Source organism: Rhinolophus ferrumequinum, chromosome 4 (genome assembly GCF_004115265.2).
Source record: "Rhinolophus ferrumequinum isolate MPI-CBG mRhiFer1 chromosome 4, mRhiFer1_v1.p, whole genome shotgun sequence".
Taxonomy (NCBI): Eukaryota; Metazoa; Chordata; class Mammalia; order Chiroptera; family Rhinolophidae; genus Rhinolophus; species Rhinolophus ferrumequinum.
The window spans coordinates 76,448,015-76,463,371 of record NC_046287.1 but is presented as its reverse complement, the minus strand read 5'-3'; the positions used below and the strand labels follow the sequence as shown (position 1 = coordinate 76,463,371).

At 36.0% G+C, this 15,357-nt stretch overlaps 1 protein-coding gene across 30 annotated transcripts in view; it reads right to left on the bottom strand.

Moving 5' to 3' along the window:
• Positions 1-205: 205 nt before the first annotated feature.
• SORBS2 (sorbin and SH3 domain containing 2) overlaps positions 206-15,357 on the bottom strand; it is a 312,931-nt gene continuing 297,779 nt past the window's right edge. For 24 of the 30 annotated variants that reach the window (XM_033103959.1, XM_033103958.1, XM_033103960.1 and 21 more), the window contains 3 exons: positions 7,992-8,041; positions 4,059-4,165; positions 295-2,404 (listed from right to left, as the gene is read on the bottom strand). In XM_033103959.1, the coding sequence (XP_032959850.1) occupies positions 2,343-2,404; positions 4,059-4,165; positions 7,992-8,041 (219 nt within the window). In that variant the 3' untranslated portion in view covers positions 295-2,342. Of the gene's footprint in view, positions 2,405-4,058; positions 4,166-7,991; positions 8,042-15,357 lie in introns of all 30 variants that reach the window. The other 6 variants (XM_033103978.1, XM_033103979.1, XM_033103986.1 and 3 more) reach the window with 2 other exon arrangements.

The following is a 15,357-nucleotide window of genomic DNA, read 5'->3' as shown; positions in this document are numbered from 1 at the left end:
TTAACTTCCCCTTGGAAAAATTAGCTATTTGTGAGGCAGGAATATCCTAAAATGTGTTGTTTTAGCTGAAGAGCAAATTTTAGCCCAAAGTGTGTTTAGCAAGTGAGGGTTGAAAAATATTGGTGGTGGTGGGTTGAAAAATATCCTCTGAGCTGATGCAGATACATCTTTTCTCCATTTGTGTGTCAAGAGAACACAGAACAAATGCATTTTCTCTTAGTTTATCTAACAAATTGGGATAAAATACACAATTCACATAAGGATACACATTAAGAAGAAAAAATGAAGTATACTTCCAAGCAAAATTTATTAGATCTCTATTCAAGAAAAAAACACAATGACCTTTGCTTGTAAGAATTCAAAGTCAATTACCTGAAAGCCAGGTATGAATATTTTTCCTTTTAAAATCAGATACAGAGTAGAAACAGCCATTTTTTCTTAAATATGACAGGCAACAGATATTGAAGTCTTTTCTCATAAATGGCATCAAAGATAATTATTCATTTATCAGCAAAGCTGCATGCAGTTGACCTAATTTCAAACCGAAAGCCTTTCAAATATAAAGCTGGTTGTGAACTTGACAGTAATCTAGGTAGGCTACTCAAAGATGTTTCTTTAGCTTCTTCCCAATGAAATCCCTCTGTAATCGATATTTATGTACATTTCAGTTTGGCTGCTAAGATCTTTTAAGTTCATAAACTCTGCATAAATGCTATCTTACAGAATCACACTATCAATGCGTGCTTAAGATCTGTGGGATATGTAAAGGATAACCTTTAGCTTAGTTTAAGCGAAGGATAAAGACCAAATTAGGAAATTCCCTTGTTTTCTCAACAACTAAATAGTCTGTACAAAAAAAGAGCAAACATATGTACAAAATTCTAGAGTCTACATACATTGTGAAAAGATCAATCGTTGTCCACAGAAGAAATGCCATAAAAAGTTTTATCTGTAAGGTGCCCAAGATCCAAATATGAACAGTTCTTATGCAAAGTCATAAGAAATACAAAGCTAGTTCTCAGGGTGTGTGTAATTCAGGCACTATTAATCACATTAAATCTCTCAGGTCCCAATATCATTCTGTAAAGTTCTACTGCAGGGCAGAAAATATGACCTGAATGATTTAACATTGCCTCTAAAAAGTGCCTAATGTATTCCGAGGAAATATTTCACACACACCAGGAAAATGAGGCTCAACATGTTCCTGTTTTCAAATGTAGCCAGGATTCTGAGTTCCATAGAAGAAAAATAATTATCGTAGTAAAAATAATTGTATCGATCATAATCCTTGCTAAAACCAGCTTAATACTTGTGATGCTTCTAAAGTACTCTATTTCTATAAAATAACATGTGGGATTCTTTTACATTTCCATAAAATGTACAACATATCGTATGGATTGTCTGTTCTCATACAATCGCAAATGTATATGTGTACACACCCTAAAAGTCTTACCTATGAATATTGCTTACAGATACTTTCAAGTGTCTATGTTAGAATAACTCTTTGCACCTCTCACTAACACTGCTTTTATTTAAATTTTATCAGATAAATAAAACACTAAGAGCTTATTGTTCATGATGCTGATTATTACATTTTAATATAAAATAGCAATGCAACTTTACAACACAATATTGTTTTTGTAGTCTAGCTAAACCTCTTATAGTCTTATAATTATTACCCAAAGCTCTTATTCACTTAGTGTTTGCACTTCTAAAATGTACAAAAGAATCGCAGGAAAAGACTCCTATTTGAAAATTCACATTCAATCAACAAAATCACACTCATCCGAATTAACTTTCCTACTTTTGTTTTAGATTTTGTAATCACTGTGCATATTACAACATATAAGTGCAGGCAAACAATAGCTGAAGTACAGTTGTCATATTGTGTAAATTAGGACACTAGGCAAACTCGTGAAAGGAAAATATACTGCCAAGCTAAGAATGTGAAAATGCACACCACAGCATTGAGTAGTAAACCATCTTCTGGTTGCCTGAAGGGCAAACATCTTCCAAAGTGGACCAGAGCCTCCTTGAGACACTTTCAAATATTTAACCCTTTTTAAATATAATGAATTTTCTTCCTCATCCCAACATATAGACTTTTCAGTTTAGAACAGAAAGTAGGAATATGCACGTTCATACGGAAATAAGTCTGCCAATCTCCCCAAGGCGCGGTGGCAGTTACTTTGCTGGTGGTCTGGTGGCAGGTGGAGATGGTGATGGTGGGTGACTTCTATTGGAAACCATAAGGCATGACAGAGGGAGGCCTGCGGGGATCTTTCAGGCGAGGCTATGCTGATATGGTGCTGAAATGCAGCATAAATAGGAGGGAGAGTGATTCACAGCCTCTTGACATAGTTTCCGGGAAAAGTACCAAAGAATTTGGTTCTTCTTGAGGTTCCTGAAAATAGAAGCAATAAATGAAAGGGGGGTAAAAACAGTGAGATACCAGTGCATGTATGTGGGTTGGAAAACTATTTACATGACTTCACTAAGATAGCAAGCCCTGCAAGGTTTGGAAAAGAAGAACATTCATTTCAAACTTCCTTTGTTAGGAAGACAAAGTAAGCAGTCTTATCTATACTGCCTGATGCATTCCGGGCCTCGAAGACTTAAAGGCTCTGCTTCCGTCACATCAGGTTAAACAGAAAAGCTCAGCCTCTCAAACTGAAGGGAAAGACAACCCTGCTGAGTGGGTTGGTTTTTAAGTATAATGATACGTAAGTATAATAAAGCTCCATCACCAAGGCTGCTAGACAAGAGTGAGGCATGGATTAGGAAAAGCATTTGGGGGGGGTGACATGTTCAGGTACGGTAGTCATCTAAACAAGGGTGAGGGTGGCAGTATGATATGATGGACTGGAAAAGCACAACAGTAAGGTTTGGTTCGGTGATCAAAAGGTCTGTCACATCTCATTAAGGCATTATTGCGAACACTGTCACTATCGCTTTATGATCTCATAGATCATGTTGAATGCCACATGATTCATTTACAAATAGCGCTGCCAGTCCTTAATAAAATATAGAAAATTTGAACAATTTACAAAGTCGCTATTTGCGGGTGGGGATTCTATCATTGGGTATGATTTCTAATATGAGTGAAAGCAAATGCACAATGGCCATCAGTATGATCACCTTCGGTTTCAAATAACGTTAATTCCTTCGAATCATTTTCTAAAACGTGTGCTAAGTCCTTCCTTAGGATTTCCAGGTCAAACAGAGTGAACAGGATCGCTAAGCTCTGTTTCTCCTTGACAGTCTGGAACTTACTGTCTAGTCTGATGACTGATTTTCCTGTGTAGGTAAGCCATTTCATTTTACCTCTAAGTGGGAATTAATAGAAACAGAGACAAATCTGGCTGTGGTTCTTTTATTATTTCCTCACTGATTGCCTGTCTATAAACAGCCCTTATTCCCTCATCTTTTGTCTCTTCCATCTGCCTATGCCTTTATTATGTTTTTACTACCTCTTTCCTCTGTGTTCTGGCATATGATACTCTTGTCTATAAATTTTCTCTCAGAAAATATCTATTCTTCTTTCAAGATGGTTAGAATAGGATTGTCATTTAAGTGGTCAGAATGGAACTTCTCTCTACTTCTACCACACACTAAAGCTAAGGTGAACCACCGGACTTTCAGGGTACCTACAACAGACTTAGTAAATCAGTGAATTGCTCACTTCACCTCATTTTCTCAAATTATAACCTCCCTGCTGACAACTCACATTCTCCACCGAACACAGTATTAATATTTCTCTCATCTAAGGAACATTTTTTGTTGTTGTTCTTCTTAGATCTCTGTCTTTCCTGGTTGGTGCTAAAGAAAACTTCTTCTCTCAGTTTACCTGGAAATAAAACTAGCAGAAAATCACATATACCCAAAGTAGTCAGTACTAAATTACATTAAAAATACCATTGCCTTGGGATTGAATGTATATGAATGTATGAAAGATCAAAGGCATTATGAAATCAAAGAAAGCTTGACAATCACATCGAGCCATGCAAGTGAACACATTTAAAATGGTCAAATGTGTCTGAAAGGAAATGTACACATACCGACAAACCATCCATCATCACATTTTTCCATCACATCAATGACATCACTTTCTCTGAGCTCCAGCTCATCTTCATTCCTAGGAGTATAGTTATACAGAGCCTGAAACCTTAAACAGGACAAATGGATGTGTTTAAAAAAATCTTTACACCTTTGTGCAACTACAGAAGCTATATAATATTTGTTTTACTTTTAACATTTCTATTTTTTTAACATATTCTAGTTAGGTAATATAAGTCTTTGGTAAGTTTGTAAATAGAAATATTTAGACTTTCTTGGGAATTAGATCACTATTAGCATTTCAAAACTTGCAATGGGAAATATTCAAGCAAGTTATCTTCAAGCAAGATAACATCCATGAGCTAAAACATTTAACATTTATAAATCAGACCTGCATGTCAATTGGCCAGGCATAGATATCTATCATTTAGACATTAAATAATACTACAGAACATAAAAGAAGTGTTAAGTGCATTATTCAGCTATATAAAAACAAGGAAATACAGTTTGAGCAAGTCAAAATCAGAAGGAGATAATTGTAGCTTGCAAGTTGAATTTTCAAATGATTCTAAATTGAGATATACAATCTGTCTCAGACATATGTCTTCAAAATCACTATGTGGGAATTACTATAAAACAGGTTTTGTATGTTTTTTCTTTCAAGCAGTTTAGTTTCATAGTTTGAATCGGTGTTTTCTGAGGATTTAGAGTTTGAAAATTTGATGTACTTCACCTATGAAATCAAGTGGATGTATTCTATGCTTAGTTGTCACTAAGCTAATCTCAAATAGTAGATGATGGACATAAATTCCTTTCTAAAATGGGACCCTGGTTAATTGTGTGTGATGTAATAACTCTCTCTTGAAATAATTTATATATAAAAACATTACTGATAGAATGTTACCATTCCTTTCCTCTGTCTGAATTCTTTGAGAGCATATGTTTTGTTGACAATGATCAGCGATGAATTCAGACATTAAATTTATGGTAATAAAGTAGCTGGTTTTTTAATGCATATCAACATGGACTGCCATTTGGAAAGTGAAGGCACCGATTCTAGCAGCTGAGGAGACCAGGAAGCAGGGGACATGCAGTTAAGATGAACACTTCATAGTACTACTAAAATATTACCAATACTGTGAGGGGGGTGTTTAAAAAAAAAAATCAATGAATTTTTTTCTGCTGCTCTTCATCACAGTTAAGTAATTCTGCCAATGTAAGAAAATAAGAACCACATTTTAGGGCACTTTGGGTTCTTTAAAGCCAACTTTAAAAAGTGGGTAATGCTGTATACTGCTCAAGAACAAGAATGATTTATCTGTACTTACTTCATGCAGTCAGAAAATCATGTTTTTGTAGAACAAAACTGTTCTATCACTTGAACTCAAACATTATGTCATAAATCAGGGACATAACTCCACTGGCTTTCCTCTCTGTCCGTGAATTTTTTGAAATTGGGAGACCAGGATGAATTTGGCTTCGGTGGGTGGTGTCTGGGAAAGAGTTGGTAGGATGTGGTGCCTAACATTCTTCTAGAAAACATTATCTTCCCTGGCATGCTACCAAAGGCTGACATTCCAACACTAGAGATTTCTTCCCCTGTTAATATTTTGTCCTCTTAGTAAATTTTTTCAGCCACTTGTCCTCTTTTGAGATTGGGCCTCTGAGGTCTTCTGTTGAATGATGATTCTGATTGTGGGGAAGGACAGAGAAAGCTAGCCAGAATCTCGGAACAGTGTGAAAAAAGACTGAGAGGTATTCAATACCAACGTTACTTAGGTTGGATGTTTGCATGGGGCCAGCAGTGGATTGGAGTAGTCAAATTATTTTGTAGTTTGCTTTAAGGATTTAACTTCGAAATGTGAAGGGATGTTATTTTTTTGTATAGCCCTGGGGAAAGTTGATTTCAACATAGTTCCTTTCCCAATTTCACATTTGAGAGAGACCGTCATTCATTCCTGGGCTGCTAATTCAATGGATATACATCATATTCTCTGGGCTTTTCAGGCTTTGCTTTTACCCAGGCACATCTCCAACCACTTATGGATACAGGCCTATTTAAGGCCACAAACCCCAGCTGCTTGAAGAATCTCAAGGTCCCAAGAGCTAAAAAATCCAAAATTGGCATGACCTCCTACTTCACTTTGGTATGACAAAAGCCAGCATACTTGTCCAAATGTACTTACCATTCTGGTTTGGTTAAACTACAGAAAAATAAATAAATATGTATATATTGTTTTAAATTGGGAGTTTCATGGAAACATAAACAAACCTTCCGGAAATCCTCCTGCCTCTGTTGGCTTTCAAAATCAGTGAGGCATGACAGGAAATGCAGTTGGATTATAATTAAAAAATGCTGTTTTGAAAGATGTGTTGGTGAGATGAATGATGGTGGTGGGTTCAAGATGCCTCAAAAGCAAATTAGTCTTTTAAATAGCTAATGCCCAGCCAAACTTGAAGCTTTCACTATAACTTGCAATTTTTTCTATAACAATTTTACCACAATTCTGAATTCTAGTGACATTATAACATCCCTATTTTCACTCAAAGTCCATTTTTTAAATGAAAGAGATTAAGCGACACCCCATTATCTCACTAATTGGGGTAGTAATCAAATAGAAATTTAATAAAGAATGTTTATAATGCCCAAAACCGGACTTTGAAAATGTGCCTTCTCCCATTTGTGAATGCTGTGGTTTCATAAACACTCAGTGACCACGACTGGAAGTATTCACTCCATATTACATAAAACACTGAACATAACATACCTATGAATTCATAAAATCCTTAAGAGTTGCTAACGTAATGTATTGTTAATGGAGTACACCTCAACAGCCCTGGAATTCATTTTTTGGTGATGTGATCCTATCATTGTTTGCATAAATGAGAACATAAACAAACCAAAACTTTAGAATGACAGGTTATATTTTAAAAAATTTCCCGTTAAATGATATTTTAAATGATTCTTATTTCCAACCTCTTCTTTTCATAGTCTTTTCCTTAACAAGAAAACCTTCTGGCTGTGCTCGGTGAGAGCCAGTCTCAGGTGAGAGACGGTATCTGAAGAGCATGCTTTTAGCTAAGTGCCAGGTCTGTGAGAAGTGAGCAGGGAATGGATGGTGATGAAGATAGCAGGACACACTCCAGACCCTGCCGACGTGCTCTGTCCAAGTGTGCAGAGCTTGGGTGGTGGGCTGAAGGCTTACTGTGTGTGCTCAGGTCTGCCTGACAAGGTTCAGTTCTGTAAATGCTCCTTCCCAGAGGTCTAGGTACTGATTCACAGAATAGGCAGGAGCCAAGAGGAGATAGAGCGTCTCTGAACATCTCTCATGGGCAAAATGGAGCAGAAACAGACATACGAAACATGAGAGTGTTCAAGACAATGTCTAACACCTTCAGGTTGATTTGATTTGCGTATCAGCAAGGAGAGGGAATTTGAAAGTGTGAAAAGGCATTTAACTGAATGACAGTGAATGTTTTAATACTGCCATTTTCAAAGACCCTTCTCAGAATGTAACTTTGGAATTCCATCACTAATTTATGACGTTAGGTCTCCTGCTCTCCAAATATGTGCAAAAACAACGTGTGAGTGCTTTCTGTGTCTTTAAAGCTGTAGTTCTTAGAATCTACATGGTGAGTGGCATAGAGAAGGAGGCAGATTCACAAGTCTTAGGAGTCACTGTGGTATTGGAAGTTCGCTCTAGGGCACAAATCAAAGTCTTCGCTGCAAAATCATGGGTTTCTTTTTATAATCAGCTTCTGTTCTCCATTATGAAAGATGGAGACTATTGCAATTGCTCTTTAAGAGGTCTCATGTTAGTTACTTTGATCTCTTTCACTCGCAAAATTGTACCGTCCTCTATTTTTGGGACATCAGTCATCCATTTTGTGGGTCAAGGTTAGTCTTGAATTTAGAAGATAAGAAGAATACTTACGGTTCCCCCACACCTTGAATGTTTTCATGAGTAAACACAGGACGCTGTGGCTGAAATGAAATGATTTTCAATGTAATCAATGTTTAAACTGGTACTAATTAAAAGATAACTTGGATAATGGCATGGTACTTTTCTTGACATTTAATATTTCCTGTTGTAAAAAACCAAGAGGAAGAAAAAAACCAAATAAAGGGTTTCTGCAGGATTAATAATTAATATTTCGAAGAGTGCTTTAAATTAATTCAAAATAACCAAGGTTCAAATGTTTTGAACATATCTATAATCTAGTCTGCTCAAGCTTTAAGGAAAAGTCAGGGTTTAGTCCCATTGATTTTTCAAAGACCAGGAATATGGCAAGAACATAAGACACCAAACCACTATAATGGGAAGTCTGGACACCTTCATACAGCCTTATCCTTCAGCGTTTTCTCAAACAAGCAGAAAATAAACCACATTGAGTTTAACAGCAAAGTATCCGCATTCACTCTAATATACTGTTCCTTCACAGACAACATTTTCACATACAGTACAGATGAAAATATTGCTAGGCAGACATCCCATGCTACATTTGAATTAACACTCTCTGTTCTTAGTGTGGAGAAAACATGCTATATTTAAAAGGAAAAACAGAGAACTTTAAATAAATGCAACAAACAGAGAACTTTAAATAAATGCAACAAACAATATCCAGGTAACATGTAACATTTTACCTTAGAAGAGAAATATTGGTAGAAATTCCCAGTGCACTGAACTCTCAAAAGAGTTTCTTTTCTTTTTAAACTAAGCATCAAGACCAGTATCTGTAATAGATACTTATAATATTGGAAATGACAAGCCTTAGCATCCCACATATCCACATAAAAATTGCAATGAATGAAAGCTAACACATTTGTTGAATATGTAAAGTCAATGTTGTTTATACTGACTACCTAAATGTTACCTTTAAGGGGAAAAAATTACAGTTCATTCACAAAATATTTCAAAAGGATTCTCTTTTAAATGATGGATACATGGTGAAATGAGACAGAGTTTGTATGGCAATTATAAAAGTGACTCCTGGATGACTACTGAATTGGTTATTAGATCCATGTCCTTAGACATCAGGGCTAATCCCTGGATCCCAGAGTTATGAGTGGATTACTGAAAGGCTAGGAATTTCTCCCGGCAAACTGTCCACAGAAACCCCACTGGTCAAAGAATGGATGGGAGAACTCTGGGATTCCTTTGAATCTACGAGTCTATAATCTGCTCCCTTCCTAAATTCTTTATCCACTCCCTTCCCATCCAAGCTGTCTATCTAGAACAAGAAGACTAGTTACTTACATTACTAAAACTTTAAGCTTTGACTATATTAATTGGAAATCTTTACTAACAGTATTCTTAACAATTTCGCTCAACAGTCTATGCATAGAATACATAAACTTGAGACTAAAGAATGGATAAAAGTGATTGGACACATGTATGACTTAAGAGAGTACAATACTTCTATAAATCAATATAAAATTACTAACAATGTATCTATTATTCAAATTATAAAATATACTATTTTAAAAATTATTAAGACTGAACCATTTTCAGCCATTTAAGGTCATTTAATTCAACATATTAAGTAAATTTAAATATTTGAAAGGAAGCAAATATAAGTTATTTATAAGTCCATATGTTCTTACATTTCTTCAAGTTCTCATCTAATCATATATATATATATAACTTTTATGCAGAAATAAGATGTGTATATATTAATTGCTATTATGTTTTATAATAATTTTCCAGACTTTCTCAGTCTTCCTTTTCATTTTAAATCACTGCAGAATAATACTCCCTCACTTGTGTGTGTGTGTGTGTGTGTGTGTGTGTGTGTATGTATATACATATTTTGTTGTTGTTCTCTTAACCATTTTTCTCTTTTGTTTTGAAGTTAAGATTGGCCTAGCCTTTTGTAATCATCATAAATAATGCTATAAACATTTTATACAAAGAACCATTCTTCTTTTGAACCATTCCTTAGAACGTATTTCTAAGAGTAAAATTTCTGGCCAAAAATTACTCAGTCAAGCCACATACTATTGAAAATGCTCATATTAGTCAATCAGAAATACTGTATATAAAAATGTAACTTAAAAAAAAATGCCATATTTCAAATCATATACCAAGATAGGTTCTGTTGTCTCACAAAAACAATCATAGCACCATTGCCAGTGCATAACAAAGTTATAAATAAGAAATATTATTTGTTCTTGTCTTAAGAGAAAATATTTTATAAAATATTGTGCTCTAAAAATTGAATGCCTATTTCCACATGTTTAAATCATTCTGATATTTTAAAGTTGAGTAAAATTTGACTTTTACGTCATGGCATCCGGGGCTTGCTCAAAGCAATTTCATTGCTCCCTTATGCTAACATCTGAATAATACTTTAAAAATCAGATTGTTCATTAATATAAAACAACCTACTTTTAAAATTGGTATAGCACATTTTCGTTATCGTCATTACAATTTTATTAGTCTAATTTCTTCAATTAAACTCATCCATAAAACATTTAAATGAACCATCCCTTTGAGAATTATGAAAATAATTCTGGGCTATTGCCAGAAGTATGTGGCTCCCTTAATTCCATAGGCCTCTACCTCTCAAGAACTTGTGTTCCTGGGTGTGCTGGCCAGAAACGTCCTTGCTTTTACCCATCTTTCCCCATACGTCTTTTTCTTCGTGTGTTCTAATAGGATTCTCCCTCCCCTTTTGTTCTGAATCATCAGATTTCTATACTGTTCACATACTCAGGCCAGGATTTATCACAGTTTTTATTAGCAGCGAAGTTGCATATCTACAATAATAGTGAGATTTAGAACTTTTCTAAGGCTACCTTTAACAGGAATCATTGCCATGTGAATGTATAACTAGAAACTAGTTTTGAGGAAAGATGACATTACAGTATTTGAGTTAATTTATTTTAAAAGTATTTGGTCAACTGAGGAGTAAGTAGCATTAATAGATATTTATGAGGGCACATCTGTGTCTTTCTGGTGTTAACATTGACTATATAACCGTGGGTATGCACCTAAGCTTCCTCATTTCTAAAATCAAGGAGTTGGACAGGATGATGATTAAGATCTTGCTTGTCCCCCTCAGGGAATCCATGAAGGAATCCACATTTCCACAAACATATTTCCTCTGATGTGTATAGATGCCATGTCAACCTTACCCATTCATCAGAGAACTATGACAGTTGACATTTACCAATTAATCCTCAAGTGTCTCAGTCATGTAAAAACAAAAACAGTAATAATTCAACTTCATTTTCCAGGTCAGTAAACTAAAATCCAAAGGTAATTTCCTAATATCACAACTAAGTAAAAAGAAGAAACAGATTTATAATTTTGACTTGCACTCTTTATTGCATAACGATTACTATGATGGAATAGATGGTCTTTATTTTGTCCTTTTGGCACCTGTTTATGTTTTGTGTGGATACGAAAGCAAATTATCTTAGGAGACTATCTTTTGTCTTTCCCCCTCCTGATGTTATTTTTAACTGTGGGCACAAACCTTGAGGAAAAGGTCTGTAAGATTCTTGCTCTCTATTGCCACCCAGTGGTAAGTAGTGCAGTGACATGCTAAGAGTTTATGCCCTTGGACAGCTCTCACCAAGTTCCTTCAGCCTGGATTCATTTGGAAAGGATATTTTAAAGACCACAGAACGATGTGGAATAGATATTCATCTCTTTTTCTGACCGTGTTTTTCCCTTCCTACATTTTAAATGCTCGGGAAAGGATCAGTTTTTAGGCACCAGTATTTGTGGTCTATGTTCATTTATATTTTAACTATCTGCTCGGGCATTACTATTACTCATAACTTCTTACCAGTTTTGTGATAAATATAGAACAGTATACATTTACCACATTCAGAGAGGCTCAAATGAACTGTGAATTTATGAACGTGGGTTTCAAGTTAACATTACAGACAGCGTGCTGGAAATTTTGGGTGAGAGTTATATCATATTTGTATTATCTTGATGAGTCTTAAAGAGTACAATAAAATTAGAAAACCCAGTGAGGTGTCATGCTGTTCTCATGGAAGCCTAAATAGTTAACGTCTTCCTGGGCAACGTAACAATCTTTTGTTTTTTCTCTTTTAGTGTAGCTACTTTTTAATGTTGTCAAGATGGGTAGAAATGAGACAGGTTTTAAACACATGCTAATTTTCACAGCCAGAACCAAATCACAAACCACTGATCATAAAGGAAGCTGGTTTGCAATATCCTAAAATCTCTGATATCAGTAAAATATATACCTCCCTAGCACAGACGGTGAGATACAGTCTGTCCATAACCTATCTATTTATCTGTGCAGAGGCATTTCTGGAGGATTAGCTGTATCTAGTATTAGGTAGATTCTTAAATATTTCTTATTTTATTTTACATTAACATTTATTTATAAATAAATTCTTAAATAAGGATTGACTGCTACTTTAAGTACTAATATGGAAAAACCTTTGAAAGAGTTATAAGCAGTTCTAGAGTTCTTAAGTCAATTTTTCCCCCCAGAAAATGTTAGTTGTAGTACTTGCCAACCACAATTAGATGAACTTCTAATAACAGTACCATGTTTATGCTTATAGGCTTATTTTTCCTTCTTATATTATGAAAGTAAAACACAACTCTGTATAAACACAAATTTAAAGAATATGGAATATTTATAGTCCACATAAACACATATACAAGTACATAATGTAAAAATCTGGCAAAAAAAATAACTTAAAGTGACCCAAAGCATACCATCTGATTGACCCATAAGACATTTGTGGATGGGCAATATTAATTGTGGAAAAAGCTTTCTTTTTTGTTTTGGCTCTGGAAGGCCCTCTGTGGAGGTTAAGAATCTCTTTAAATCAACATTCCTCTTTTTCTATGGCAACACAGATCTCTGCCACAGAAACAAAATGAGGTCGTATTATGCAATAAGAATGAAGTCTCTTTAAACACAGAGAAGTATCTGCATTTTTAAAAAGCGGAAAAGGAAATCTTCTCTGCAATCAAGCCCTTCAAAACTTGCAGAACCACAGTCATATAAGGTTATGTAAGGTCATGTAAGGTTAAACCAGCTCCATCAAAAGAGAAATGGTGAAGGGACTGACTCATGCAGAGATGAGAATTCCGAAACTCCTTGGCTGCCTTCCTCAGAATTGATAGTACCATTTATAATCCAATTCATTTTAAAGTGCTGTCGATGTTATAGAACTAAGTAGTTAAAGGGAAAAATAACTGGGCCTTTAAGTTCAATGAAGGCTGTCAGGAGACGGGGAGAGCCTAGAGTCCAGAGCAGCAGCGTTGGCTTTAAAAGGGTCATGGAGTGAATATAGCACATATCACCAGAGCCACAAGATTTTCTGTAATAAGGCTTATGGGTTTTAAAAAAAATCCAAATAAACGGAACAACACAGAAGCAAACATTACTGGAAGTGTGAGAGTTTAATTCTACATGATTGGCAGCAGGTTTATTCTTTGCACTAAAAACAGTGACTAGAAAGCAGCAATTTCCAGAGAAGCACAGAAGCATGAGACAATGTGGAAGACAACATACACTACACCATTATTTGTCTAGTGGAGAATTTGATCCTGTCTTCTGGATTTGGGCCAGCTTATTCACACACAGATAGGAAAGCACATTATACAAACATTTAGGGTAGGAGTTTTGTGTGGATCTAATTTCACAGCTCATCATCTGTTGGTCATTTCATCTCAAGGGTACATCTGCTCTACTTGCTTGGCAAAGCACAGCAAGGACAAGTAAGGAAGAGCCAGCCCACTGAAGGGGATGTGTGTGGCCAGGGTACCTGGCTCAAGGCAGGGTGTTCCGTCCCTACCCTGTGGGAACCGTTGAGCCCTCTGACAGGTGAGCTGCAGGATCTCCTAGACATCACTGGGCTACGTGGAGGCTTACCCAAGACAAATATCTCGCTTTTTAAGTCAGCCTAGAAAAGCCATAAGAAGTTAGTTAGTTCTCATCCTCATTCTACAGCCTTCAGGAGGAGCTTCCTGTTTTGTTTTTTCATGCACACTCAGCATGCCAAACTCCTGAGTGATAGCAGAGCAGGAAGGGTGTAACAGTCTGCAGACAGCTCTTCCAGATGCCCATACTTTTCACACCACAGGCAGCGCTTCTGCTTTAATCCGGAAGTCACAGGCAGAGCAGAGAAAAATTTACAGAGGGAAGTTGGCACAGAGAAGATGTTTGGATGCAATGTAGATGGCAAAGAACACATAGAAGAAAACATATCTGTAATAGAATGCTTAACAACTGGGTTCAAGACACCCTCAGATCTGACCTGTTTTCTTTGTGCTTATTTGAATAGATGCAAGGTAAGATAGAGGGACATTTCATTTAATAGCCAGCAAATTTCATAGAAAATGTCAATCATTTGTTTGGGGAAAGTTTTCTAACAAAACACATTAGAAGAAAATATGCTTTACTGGGGAAAATGATGGAATATAATTAAATACTGAATACTGTCCTAACTCCAAGCACCGTGTGAGTATTTTGGTAATCTTACAAAATAAGATTTTTAATATGACAGTGAGTAAGCTAACCTTTCTTGTGTGTGACTATGCTTTATTTTCTTTCTAATAGTGGACAAAAATCTAGCAATGTATTGTCTGGTATTTGATTTGGCTTATTTCAAGAACTTCAGCAGGATTAAAGGAGTTTTAAATAAAAGCATGTGGTTTTCTCAACTCTTAGTTAGAAAATTTTCATAATTTGTAACGATTAACCTCAAATCTCCAGTCCCTGGAGATGAAATGTGTTAGACATTTTTCTTTTAGGGTTGTGGCAGAGAAGGCTTGATGATCTCCAATATCTATTCTCTTTGTCCTCAGTAATGGAAACGTGCATGTTAGGTAGGCACATAACCATTCTGAATAAAGTCTATCTCCCAACATTCCTTGTCTCTAGAGGTGCTCATGTGATAAGTCTTGATAGATAGATTATGTGCAATTTCTGGGAAGTGGCCAGCAAGAGAGAAGGGATAAGCTCCCTTCTCTTTTCTCCTTCCTGCTGGCTGGAATGAGGAAGAGACTGCTGGAGCTGGTGCAGCCACTTTGGAGCGTGCAGTGGAAGCTTCTCATTGAGGATGGTAATGTGCCAAAATAAAATGGAATCTCCTGGGTTCTCTGATGACTCTGGAGCCCCATACCAGCCCTGGATGCCTTATATTTATGCATAGGAGAAATATACTTCTATATTGTTTTAAGCTATAATTATTTTGAGTTTTCTGGCACTACAGCTGCTTCAATCTTGCGTAATACAGGGGAGATTGTCTGTAAACATCGGGGCTCATAGGAAAAAAATACCATTTAGCTGTTGGAA